Source organism: Scyliorhinus torazame, chromosome 13, assembly GCF_047496885.1.
Source record: "Scyliorhinus torazame isolate Kashiwa2021f chromosome 13, sScyTor2.1, whole genome shotgun sequence".
Lineage (NCBI taxonomy): Eukaryota > Metazoa > Chordata > Chondrichthyes > Carcharhiniformes > Scyliorhinidae > Scyliorhinus > Scyliorhinus torazame.
The window spans coordinates 197,711,607-197,724,933 of record NC_092719.1 but is presented as its reverse complement, the minus strand read 5'-3'; the positions used below and the strand labels follow the sequence as shown (position 1 = coordinate 197,724,933).

At 44.0% G+C, this 13,327-nt stretch overlaps 1 protein-coding gene across 2 annotated transcripts in view; it reads left to right on the top strand.

Moving 5' to 3' along the window:
• The window catches only part of LOC140388506 (mitogen-activated protein kinase 14B), a 50,773-nt gene extending 37,845 nt beyond the window's left edge, over positions 1–12,928 (top strand). Inside the window, exons 8-12 of one of the 2 annotated variants that reach the window (XM_072472811.1) lie at positions 1,609–1,680; positions 2,958–3,037; positions 3,599–3,677; positions 4,025–4,198; positions 9,855–12,928. In XM_072472811.1, the coding sequence (XP_072328912.1) occupies positions 1,609–1,680; positions 2,958–3,037; positions 3,599–3,677; positions 4,025–4,198; positions 9,855–9,916 (467 nt within the window). In that variant the 3' untranslated portion in view covers positions 9,917–12,928. The remainder of the gene's footprint in view (positions 1–1,608; positions 1,681–2,957; positions 3,038–3,598; positions 3,678–4,024; positions 4,199–9,854) is intronic. The other variant, XM_072472812.1, reaches the window with a different exon arrangement.
• The last annotated feature ends 399 nt before the right edge of the window (positions 12,929–13,327 follow it).

The following is a 13,327-nucleotide window of genomic DNA, read 5'->3' as shown; positions in this document are numbered from 1 at the left end:
GAATAGCCCATGTAGCTTTGCTGTTAATGCTCACTTATTAAGAATGGGCGGTTGGGTATCTAGGCCATGCCTGACAATCATGAAGCTATATCTCAAATATTCTTTGCTGAACTACAAACCTAAAAGTACCAAATCGAGACAAAAAGCATGATGCTATGCATAGTCAGAATGCCATGGATAGCCAGAATGTATTAGCACAGAAACAGTCACAACCAACCCTTGCCAGTATTTATGCTCTGCTCAAAGCTCCTCTCATCCTTCCAAATGCAACTCTTATCAGTATAACCCTCTATTTCTTTCTCCCTCATATGTTTATCTTGCTTCCCCTTAAACAAAACTATACTATTTGCATCAACGACTCCATATTTTAGTGAGCCAGGAGGTTGGTTATCTCAGTTGGTTGCACGGCTGGTTTGTGATGCAGAGCGATGCCAAAAGCGCGGGTTCAATTCTCATACCTGCTGAGGTTACTATGAAGCCTTCTCAACCTTGTCCCTCACATGAGGTGTGGTGACCCTTGGGTTAGGCCACCACCAGTTAGCTCGCTCTCTCTCAGAGGGGGAGATCAGACTGTGGCGACTTTCATTACAGTGAGTGCACATTCTTACCACTCTCTGGGTAAAGAAATGCCCTCATTTATTTCTCAGTGACTGGCCTCTAGTTGCTCTTCACCAGAATTTGAAACATTCGCTCTGGGTCCAGTTTATTAAAACTTCTATTAGGTCACTTCTTTAGTCGTTTTACAAGGTCTGTTCACCTTCTCCTGATTCTCAAAAGCTGTAAACAAAACAGAAAGGACTGGAGTACTCCGCAGAAGAGGCCGAATCTTTAGAGTAATGGAGGCGAGTCAGTCAACATTTTCAGTCTGGAGAGCCTTCCTGAGGAGTCAGGAAGACTTTTAAGAAGTAAAACTTTGACTGACTGATTCTGTTTCTCCAAGGAAGTTGCTTGACATGTTCAACTTTTTGACCTTCTTAGCTTGTGTTCTGGATAATTAAAGTATTGCGTTATCATGAAGTACAAACTATCTTCTCCTAAAATTAGAAGAAAACATGGTGGGCAGCTGGAGGATGAGAAAATTCTTACAATAATACAATTCACGCAGTTGTGCAGTGCCTTGTCAGATATGAGGGGTGATTCTCCAAGCCCCGCGCCGGCCGGAGAATCGCCGCAACCGCGCCACGACACCCCGACGCCGGCGCTCGATTCTCCTAGGTGCGGAGAATCGGCGCCATTTGCGCCGGCGCGTTGCCGGTCGCGGGCCACTGAAATCGGCGGGGCCGCTGATTCTCCTGCCCGTGTGCAGGATTGAGCTCGCCCAACTGTGCAAGCGCGGGTTGGCGCAGCGCGCATTTGGCACCGCGAAAGGAGGCTGGAGCGGCGTGAACCACTCCAGTGCCGTGGGGGCCAGAATCGTACGTAACCAGGCCCGGTTCGCGCCATCCTGAAATGCGACGGCGTTCACGACGGCGCAAACTCTTGGGCCCAATATTGGAGAATCGCCCCCTTGATGTCTCAAAACTTTACACAATTTATTTTTTAAGCATACTTGGTACTTTTGGTAATTTGTCAAACTCTTGCTATCATTTCTCTTACACGCTCCTGCAGTGGATATTTGGTCGGTGGGGTGCATCTTGGCTGAGATGGTCACAAGGTCTGTGATCTTCCCTGGATTTGATCGTATCCTTGAATGAAATATTAACCAATCAGTTACTTTGAATGAGAAGAAGCTTGTCTATTAGTGGCTGAAAGCAACTTTCAGAAAAAAACTCCTGCTCAGCCAGTGGGAACACATTCTAATCATTCCCTTTCAAAGTCAAACATTTATTTTCAGCTTAATTGGAAATTTCCGAAATGAGGAGGAAAAGTATATTTGGCTTTGCAGTATGCATAGTATTGTAGAGTGTAAATCAGATATCAGGACCAGAACTGACTCCCACTCCTCTTCACCTGATGTCAAGTTGTGCCCTGACTCAGAATTTAGGTGCATTTACATTAACTGCATAGGATCGTATAATTTTGTCAATTGTTACTTGAAATAAATAGTGGGCGCAAGTTTTACGCATTTCTGAAGAATCTTTCTTGGCTCTGATTTATTTTATGATTCCATTTGAACAAAGTCCCAGTGACTGAATGATAGGTGGAACCAGAAATCTCCCTAAAAATATTTGGCAAAAAGTGGTCCCTGTTTGAGGTATAATGGGGCTGGTTTACTCAGTTGGATGGACAGCTGGTTTATGATGCAGAGCAAGGCCAACAGCATGAGTTCAATTTCTGGACTGGCTGAGGTTATTCATGAAGGCTCTGCCTTCTCAACCTTGCCCTTTGCCCTTTGCCTGAGGTGTGGTGATCCTTGGGTTAAATCACCACCAGTCAAAGGGGAAAGCAGCCTGTGGGACTATGGTAATTACACAGTGATACGAGTAGACTGCCTGTGTCCAAAATTGGAGGAGGTGAGAGGGGTTTGTGCAGAGTTTAGGATAGAAACTTTACCTCTGACATTCCATGAAATCCTTTTTTTAAAAAGGAAAGAGGTGCGATAATGGGCTTTTCTGAAAATTTGAAAAAATTAATTTTCAACGGATGAAATTTCCTGCGTGTTGCATGTCTTGTTTATTGAACTTTGGAGGATTGTGTATACTCTTCCTGAGTACGTGTTAAAACATAGTACGTATGAATGGAAGTGTGCTGGTTTAGCTCAGTGGGCTAGACAGCTGGTTTGTGATGCAGAACGACCAGCAGCGTGGGTTCAATTCCTGTATCGGCTGAGAATTCTGAATTCTCTCTCCGTGTACCCAAACAGGTGCCGGAATGGGGCGACTAAGAGCTTTTCACAGTAACTTCATTGCAGTGTTAATGTAAGCCTACTTGTGACAATAAAAGGTTATTTATTTATCAGGGATGTGTTGTGACAATTACTCTCTGTATCTGGGTTGTCCTTTAACTCTTCTATGCAGATTTTGATCAACTGAAAAAGATCATGAATGTGACAGGAACACCACCGCGATCTCTGATAGATAAGATGCAGAGCAAGGAGGTATGTACAAGTTGACAGAAATAATCTTTCAAAATATTGTCCAGGACACGGGACAAATTCCCCAACTCTTTCAAAATAGTAATGTGGGATATTTATTTTGTATGAACCAAGACAGTGAGTGACTGAAGGGGCATTAAGCTGATTAGCTGATTAACGCATCAGCGTTAAGCTGATATTTTCATCACCCAGTTTTTGCATGTGGTCTTCAGCAGCAGTCACTGAACAGCAACCAAGTTCAATAACCTGAGCTGATTGTTCTCTCCCTAACCTAGAGAACTATGCTTATTGATAGATCCCTCCTACCACCACACAATTGACATTAGGTAACTCAGCACAAATTGAACCTGGGATCCTGCTGGTCAGTATGGTTCAAGCACCATCTGAATATACTCATTAAGCCAAGGGGATGTTGAGCATTTAACAAAGCAGTCGACACATGAAATTTGGCACAGACTCCATGGAATATTCGGTACTCTGAACTTCGGATTGCAGCATTTGACATTGTTACTTAAATGATGATTGAGAGAGCTTGTTTGTGATTAATATTTTGGATCTCTGCAGGCAAGAAACTATGTTTACTCCCTCACACCAAAAGGGAAGAAAGATTTCCGACAGGTTTTTCCCGACATGAAAAAAGAAGGTATTGGAAATACTGGTAAAGCTCATGTGAGGGGGTGGGTTGATAAGAGGGGTAATTACACCACACTAACACGATTTCCTCTAGAGTAAACTGACATTCCTCAGAACAGTAAGTAGCTTGGATAAAGAATGAAATAAAAAATTCATAAAAAGGCAAGTTATAATTCTAAAAGTCTAAAGATCTGAAAATAGGCTAAACAGACATCTTGGTGTTCAGAGTATAGTACTGATGGTTTTGTTCAGCGGGTGTGGAATGTTTTTATGCAACAAACTTACTGTGGATTTTAGACGTTTATAGCATGTCTTGAGATGAGATTAATTTCCCTGTCTCTCCCTCTTCTCCACTAGCTGTTGATTTGTTGGAAAAGATGCTGCATCTAGATCCTGATGAGAGAATAACTGCTTGTGATGCATTAGCACACCCATATCTTAGTGAATATCACGATCCAGACAATGAGCCAGTGGCAGAACCATATGATGATTCCTTTGAAAATCTGGACCTAAAGATTGAAGAATGGAAAAGTAAATGTTACTCAGCGTTATCTCACCATAGAATGTGAAAATTCTTATTTTTTGCAAGCTGTGTGGTGCACTTCCATGGTTGAAATGTTGAGTAAAAGTACCACTCCCCATTTTCCATCTATGCTGCTTTGAAAGGAGATGCGCAAGGCCAGCCTGGGTTGGTAGAACTTCCAATTACAACCTTCCAATGGCAGTGAAGAATCTGCGCTCACTTGACTTTGCGTGGTGATGTTGGCATAGGGAGAACCGTCATCTATTATGTGGGAGGGCTTGGGCATGATCTGCTTAATACTCCACTTGGAGCACTTCCACTCTGTGCCACATTGTGTATATAGTCAGATTCTGCCCTTTGTGGGAAAGAACTAGTTAATCCAAGGCTCAAACTTCACATCTGCCACTCATTCCTGGTAATGTAGAAATCCCAAATGGAAATGGCCGTTGATATTTAGTCAACTTCAAATGACTGTACAGCAGCTGACTTTCCCAACTGGTCGTGGCATGGCTTGTCTCAGATGCTGAGGCAATTTGATTCTGTACTGAGCTGTTCACTCTCCAGTATGTCTAATGCCCTGGAAATCTAAACCGACATTGCAGTCACCTTTGGGCTGAAAAACAGTAACATTTAAAGTCATGTCCAATCAAATAGATTTTATTTCATATATTTAAATTACATTGGTTAAGATTGGTTGTCTTTCGAAAGAGTTCCCTGTTACTTTCCTACAGTGAGGTAGTGCATTTGCAATTTGTGTGAGGGAGACTGGCAAGATGTACAGTAAGAAGTCTTACAATACCCGGTTAAAGTCCAACAGGTTTATTTGGAATCACTGCCTTTCGGAGCGCAGCTCCTTCATCAGGTGAGAGAAGAGGTGGGTTCCACAAACACATAGACAAAGTCAATGATGCAAGGCGATACTTTGAAGTCTTTTCAGGTAATTAAGTCTTTACAGGTCTAGCTGATACATCTGGAGAGAGGGATAATCATAGGTTAAAGAGGTGTGAATTGTCTCAAGCCAGGACAGTTGGTAGGATTTTTCAAGCCCAGGCCAGATGGTGGGGGGTGAATGTCGTGAGACATGAATCCAAGGTCCCGATTGAGGCCGTACTCATGCATGCAGATCTTGGCTATCAATTTCTGCTCGGCGATTCTGCATTGTCGTGTGTCCTGAAGGCTGCCTTGGAGAAAGCTTACCAGAAGATCAGAAGCTGAATGCCCTTGACTGTTGAAGTGTTCCCCGACTGGAAGGGAACATTCCTCAACCACCTCATACACCAGCTCTACAGCAGACGCTGCAACTTGGAAACAAAAAGAGTCCATATTCTCAATCTGCGCTCAGGACGCAGCAGATCAGCTGCGGGATACAGGCAAGCAGACGAAACAACTGTAATACGCCACCTATATGCACACCAAGTAAAGACTCAATTACGTGCAAAAACTCTCATTCAAAGTATCATCTTGCATCATTGACCTTGTCTGTGTATGTGGAACCCACCTCTTCACTCATCTGATGAAGGAGCTGCGCTCCGAAAGCTAGTGTTTCCAAATAAATTTGTTGGACTTTAATCTGGTGTTGTAAGACGTCTTACTGTGCCCACTCCAGTCCAACGCCGGCATCTTCACATCATGGTAAGATGTACAGATGGACAGTCCAATTTGAACTGATTGGGGTCAGTTATTTTCTCATGTTTCCTCGTTACAAGCTTATGGCAGGAAAATATAATTTCATTGACTAAAATCTCCTGCTCTTGTACTCTCTGCTGGACAGAATGGTCACTGTCCTACATTCAGCAGACTGAACAGTGCACACATCTCCTATGCAAACTATTTCACCAGTTCGAAATACCAATTTTCAAAGTTTTAATTTGGAGGTGAGTAGACATTGACATATTGGACAGGACTTCCATTATACTGTTGTTCTTGTAATATTTTTATGTGCATTAGTGACCCTCATTGTTTACTCCTTATGCTAGGACTTGCATTGCACAAGTTTGGTCTGTCAGTAAACTGAAGCCACTTTCCTTGAATGAGTAATTACATAGATTACATAGAACATACAGTGCAGAAGGAGGCCATTCGGCCCATCGAGTCTGCACCGACCCACATTAATCCCTCACTTCCACCTTATCCCCGCAACCCAATAACCCCTCCCAACCCTTATGGACACTACGGGTAATTTATCATGGCCAATCCACCTAACCTGCACGTCTTTGGACTGTGGGAGGAAACCGGAGCACCCGGAGGAAACCCACGCGGACACGGGGAGAACGTGCAAACTCCGCACAGACAGTGACCCAGCGGGGAATCGAACCTGGGACCCTGGCGCTGTGAAGCCACAGTGCTAATCACTTGTGCTACCGTGCTGCCCATAAATTGTTCAGTGGTAAAGGGATATCAGGCTAGAGAAGACCTTATTGTGGGGAGGGAGTTGGGGGGTGCTGGTGTAGTTTGGATTTACTCATTGCCAAAATACTCGCCTCGCTCATGGGTCATTCATGTTGCTGGGAAATTGTCAGCTAGAAGGGCTCAATAGTGATGCCAATTCAACCAGGTGTTCTATACTCGAGTAGGCTTTTGAATTTGGGTGGCCCTACATCCAGCATGGACAGGAGCGTTGTTAATAAAAAAACAAATTGGCGGAGGGAGGGGTGGGAAAGAGGAGCACACTGCTCTGGATCTTACCTGTGGTGTACCAACTTTAAGGAATGGTTGATAACCGTATAGAAATGCATTGTTAAATTTAGTGAAGATGCATTTTACTGTACATCACCTGGGAATTATTGGTGACAGGGAAAGGTCTGGTTTGATGTTTATAAATGGGGAAGGGCATCATTAGGGTATATGGAAAGAAGCTGCACATGTATCAGACCTGTGCTGTGCATGAACAGGAATGTTGGTGGGGATCAGTCTATGTAATGAGAATCTGAAAGCTAATAATTATCTACTTGTCCACGAATTTGCAAGGATGAGACTACAAATTGGGAATTGACGAGAACTTTAGACCTGTGCTGTAGTTAAATAATGCCTTTAAAAACTAAGCCAGAAGAGCCCTGATCCTCACCGTATTTAAGAATGATGTGGAGATGCCCGCGTTGGACTGGGGTGAGCACAGTAAGAAGTCTTACACCAGGTTAAAGTCCAACAGGTTTGTTTCAAACACTAGCTTTCAGAGCACTGCATTCACCTGAGGAAGGAACAGTGCTCCGAAAGCTAGTGTTTGAAACAAACCTGTTGGACTTTAACCTGGTGTTGTAAGACTTCTTAGAACATAAGAACATAAGAACTAAGAACCATCTGGCCCCTCGAGCCTGCTCCGCCATTTAATGAGATCATGGCTGATCTTTGTGGACTCAGCTCCACTCTCCGGCCCGTACACCATATCCCCGAATCCCTTTATTCTTTAGAAAAGCATCTATCTTTTTCTTAAAAACGTTTAAAGAAGGAGCCTCAACTGCTTCACTGGGCAAGGAATTCCAGAGATTCACAACCCTTTGGGTGAAGAAGTTCCTCCTACACTCCGTCCTAAATCTACCTCCCCTTATCTTGAGGCTATGCTTTCCCCGACCAGTGGAAACAACCTGCCCGCATCTATCCTATCTAGTCCCTTCATAATTTTATATGTCTCGATAAGATCCCCCCGCATCCTTCTAAACTCCAATGAGTACAGTCCCAGTCTACTCAACCTCTCGTCATAATCTAATCCCCTCAACTCTGGGATCAACCTAGTGAATCTCCTCTGCACTCCCTTCAGTGCCAATATGTCCTTTCTCAGGTAAGGAGACCAAAACTGAACACAATACTCTAGATGCGGCCTCACCAACACCCTATACAATTGCAGTATAACCTCACTAGTCTTGAACTCCATCCCTCTAGCAATGAAAGACAAAACTCGATTAGCCTTCTTAATCACCTGTTGCATCTGCACACCAACTTTTTGCGACTCGTGCACCAGCACACCCAGGTCCCTCTGCACAGCAGCATGTTTTAACATCTTACCGTTTAAATAATAATCCATTCTGCTGTTATTCCTCCCAAAATGGATAGCCTCACACTTGGCAACATTGAATTCCATCTGCCAGACCCTAGCCCATTCACCTAACCTATCCAAATCCTTCTGCAGACTTCCGGTATCCTCTGCCCTTTTTGCTTTACCACTCATCTGTGTCGTCTGCAAACTTTGCCACATTGCACTTGGTCCCCAACTCCAAATCGTCTATGTAAATTGTGAACAACTGCGGGCCCAACACTGATCCTTGAGGGACCCCACTAGTTACAGGTTGCCAACCAGAGAAACACCCATTTATCCCCACTCTCTGCTTTCTGTTAGTTAACCAATCCTCTACCCATTCTTTACCCTCAATGCCATGCACCTTCAGTTTATGCAGCAACCTTTTGTGTGGCACCTTGTCAAAAGCTTTCTGGAAATCCAGATATACATCCATTGGCTCCCCGTTATCTACTGCTCTGGTAACGTGCTCAAAAAATTCTACCAAATTAGTCAGACACGACCTACCCTTTGTGAACCCATGCTGAGTCTGCCCAATGGGACAATTTCCCTCCAGGTGCCCCGCTATTTCCTCCTTAATGATAGATTCCAGCATTTTCCCTACAACCAAAGTTAAGCTTACCGGCCTATAATTACCCGCTTTCTGCCAACCTCCTTTTTTAAACAGTGGTGTCACGTTTGCTACTTTCCAATCCTCTGGGACCACCCGAGTCTAGTGAATTTTGATAAATTATCACTAGTGCGTTTACAATTTCCCTAGCCATCTCTTTTAACACTCTGGGATGCATCCCATCAGAGCCAGGAGACTTGTCTACCTTTAGCCCCATTAGCTTGCCCAATACTGCCTCCTTAGTGATTACAATCATCTCAAGGTCCTCACTTATCATATCCTTATTTCCATCAGTCACTGGCATGTTATTTGTGTCCTCCACTGTGAAGACTGACCCAAAAAACCTGTTCAGCTCCTCAGCCATTTCCCCGTCTCCTATTATTAAATCTCCCTTCTCATCTTCCAAAGGACCAATATTTACCTTAGCCACTCTTTTTTGTCTTATATATTTGTAGAAGCTTTTACTATCTGCTTTTATGTTCTGAGCCAGTTTACTTTCATAGTCTACCTTACTCTTCTTTATGGCTTTTTTAGTAGCTTTCTGATGTCCTCTAGTCTCCCACTAATTTTTGCCACTTTGTATGTTTTTTCCTTCAATTTGATACTCTCCCTCCCCTCCTTAGATATCCACGGTCGATTTTTCCCCTTTCTACCATCTTTCTTTTTTGTCGGTATGAACCTTTTCTGAACACTGTGAAAGATCGCTCGGAAGGTTCTCCACTGTTCCTCAACTGCTTCACCATGAAGTCTTTGCTCCCAGTCTACCTTAGCTAGTTCTTCTCTCATCCCATTGTAATCGCCTTTGTTTAAGCACAAAACACTAGTGTTTGATTTTACCTTGTCATCCTCCAACTGTATTTTAAATTCCACCATATTCTTACTGTATTTAAGAATGGTTAAGGAACATGATTATGTTTGACAAAGTGGTGATGGGGGGTTGGCACTGCTTTGAATCCTGGTTCCAGGAAAATCGCAGTCTGTTCCATTGGGTACTGCGGTATATTCAAGTAATTCCATTTCTAAAATCGGTGCTTTTCTTTTGTAGGCCTTCTTCATATGGAGATCACAACCTTCGATCCAGACAATCCGAGGCAAATGGCAACATGATGTGCTCCATCGTGATTAGTTGTACTTTTAAAATGAGAGAATGCAATTTCTTCAGTATTTTTTTACATCACCATTACAAAAAACACAGCTCAAAAATCACAAAGCCAGGGCTCTGCTGCTAATTTGCATCCATTTCTTTCCTTTCCCCCACAGATGATGAGTACAGCAATATTTCCAGTTTATTTTCCACGCAAAGCTACAATCACAAGAAATAAAAGCTTGTAGTCAAATGGCAGCACGGTAGCATTGTGGATAGCACAATTGCTTCACAGCTCCAGGGTCCCAGGTTCGATTCCAGCTTGGATCACTGTCTGTGCGGAGTCTGCACATCCTCCCCGTGTGTGCGTGGGGTTCCTCCCACAGTCCAAAGATGTGCAGGTTAGGTGGATTGGCTATGCTAAATTGCCCTTAGTGTTGGGTGGGGTTGCTGGGTTATGGGGATAGGGTGGAGGTGTGGACCTTAGGTAGGTTGCTCTTTCCAAGAGCCGGTGCAGACTCGATGGGCCGAATGGCCTCCATCTGCACTGTAAATTCTATGAAATAGCAAGTTCCCACCAATTCCTCATTGGTACTGAGTTGGCTGCAATTAACATCAGCATCTACAGGGCAAAGGAGTTTATTTTTTTCCTGCTGCTGATTGCGGTCTACTGACCTCTGCTGGCCATAGATGCATGTGACAGTTGTGATGTACCATCCTGTGGCAAAATAGCCTGTTGACATTTACCGTCACACATGAGGTTAACAGAATGCCCAAAGCCATCATTCAAGAACTTGATGGGCAAAAATTAGATTAAAAACAAAAATGATGACTTCTCCGGTAAGCTGTTACAGGGAATCTTTATCTTTGGTAATTGTATGCTGACAAGGGAATCTGTGGCGGTAGCCACACGTGATGCTATTTTGATACAACAATGAATGAATTTCCCCAATCTCCAATGTTATTTTTTCTAATTAAAGGGCAATTTAGCATAGCCAATCCACCTACCTGCACGACTTTGGATTGTGGGAGTGAGACCCATGCAGACACGGGGAGAATGTGTAAACTCCACAGAGTGACACGGGGTAGGGATCGAACTTGGGACCTTGGCGCCGTCGTGAGTCAGCAGTGCTAACCACTGTGCCGCTCTGGAGATTTGAGATATAGGGAGGGGCGAGGCCATGCGGAATTTAAAAACAAGGCTGAAAATTTTAAAATCAAGGCGGGAGCCAATGTAGGTCAGCGAGCACAGGGACGATAGGTGAATAGAACTGGGGCATGATTAAGGAAAGGGGTAGCAGAGTTTTGGCCGATCTGAATTTCACTCGGGGTAGAATTTAGGAGGTCAACCAGAAATGCAGTGGAATACTGGAGCCCAGAGGTAACAAAGGCACAAGTGAGGGTTTCAGCAGCAGATCAGCTGAGATAGTCATGATGTTACCGAGGTGGAAAAAAGCAGTTTTAGTGGCAACATGAATATTTGGTCAGAAGCTCACCTCGGGAACAAATATGACACCATGGTTGTTAAAGGACTGATTTAATCTCAGACTGTTACCAGGGAGAGAGGGCAGAGTTGGTAGCTAGGGGAGGGAATTTGGAGTGCAGACTAAAAACAATGGCTTCAGTCTCATCTCTGGGGAAATTATTTTTGCGTCTCCCTTGTGCTCCCATGACAGAAAGAAAAGATTGTAGGTGATCTCTCGGCCCCAAGCCTACACGACAAGCACTTGTGGTCTTTTATTTGATACTGTGGTGACTGCATCTCTCAATATCTCCTGTTTGTTTGTTCTAAACTCAAATAAACTGTTGCTCATTGCACAACGAGCAAGGAAGAACAACACTCACCAACTGAGATGGTCTACCCAAACATTCTATTTTCCAGGATGTTAAAATGGGCTGTTTAGCACAGGGCTAAATCGCTGGCTTTGAAAGCAGGCCAGCACGGTTCGATTCCCGTAACAGCCTCCCCGAACAGGCGCCGGAATGTGGCGACTAGGGGCTTTTCACAGTAACTTCATTTGAAGCCTACTTGTGACAAGCGATTTTCATTTCATTTCAAATGTGGAACTTCTTACATCTCTTAATCTTGCCTTCGCCTGCAACCTTTAATTTCTGAAACTAAAGCTGGGCATCAGCTAATCATTACTTCCTAAAATTTTTCTTTTAAAAAGCGTTTCACTTTGGTAATCGGCTGTGTCCCCTCAATGAAAACACACAGAAAAGGTGCAAGTCATGGCGTGTAAAATTATCATTGTTTGGTCATCATCAAATCTGCAGAATGCCTAATATCCCCATTGCATTTTGTTGGGTTACCAAAAAGGGTACAATGGGGATATCAATAGGTGCCTTCTCAAATGCATGGTGTATTTTTCTGCAAGTCCTTGTGCCACATTTTATACATCAGGTTATTGATGGAGCTCTTTGGGGATCACACTGTACTGTACATTGCTGCATTAAACCTTCTGCATTTGTTCAGTTCTTGGGTCGGAGAACTGGCTTCACCACAACAGATGTTTGTGGATTCTGAACAGTGGTTGGAGCTGTTCTCACACCAGACAAAGCCGATTTTAAAGCTCTGGAAACAAACCATTTTACACTTTACAAAAGCCTACCATTTCACCTTATACCCATTATGTTCTCAAAAAAGGTGTCTCAGTAGATTCAGTATCAGGGAATGTGTGCTGTAAACAATACAAAAATCTTTTGTTGCCAAGTGTGACCAGATGGGCAGTATAGTGGGTGGCATGGTAGCACAGTGGTTAGCATTGTTGCGTCACAGCGCCAGGGTCCCAGGTTCGATTCCCGGTTTGGGTCACTGTCCGTGCAGTGTCTGCACGTTCTCCCTATGTCTCCGTGGATTTCCTGTCATAAGTCCTGAAAGGCGTGCTGTCAGCTGAATTGGACATTGAATTCTCCCTCTGTGTACCCAAATAGGCACCGGAGTGTGGCGACTAAGGGATTTTCAGTGACTTCATTGCAGTGTTAATGTAAGCCTACTTGTGACAATAATAAAGATGATGATATCCACTTTACAATTGAGTAAACGCTGATTATAATAGAGCTCCAAGCTATTTATACCTAGTCAATGTTGGGCCAGCCGTCCTGCATGTTGGGCAGGACTGAAGGACCAGCAGTTTTTTTTCCTATGAGACCCTCAACCTCAACCCAGATCATGCAGTGTCAAACTCGGGGGCGCGACCCACCCGTGGGTCACGGAGCCATCCGTCGTGGCGCTCCCGATCATGCAAATCTGAGCGCAACAGCCGGCTGTTAAAAACACCGGCTGCAAGCGGCCCTCAAAATGGCCACGAACATGTTAAAAAATGCGGCCGCACTGCGCATGCGCAAAACTATACACATGTGCGCCGATGATCGGGTATGCATGCACAGTGTGGCCGCTTTTTAAAAAACGGTTGCAGCTTTTTGTTTTACAA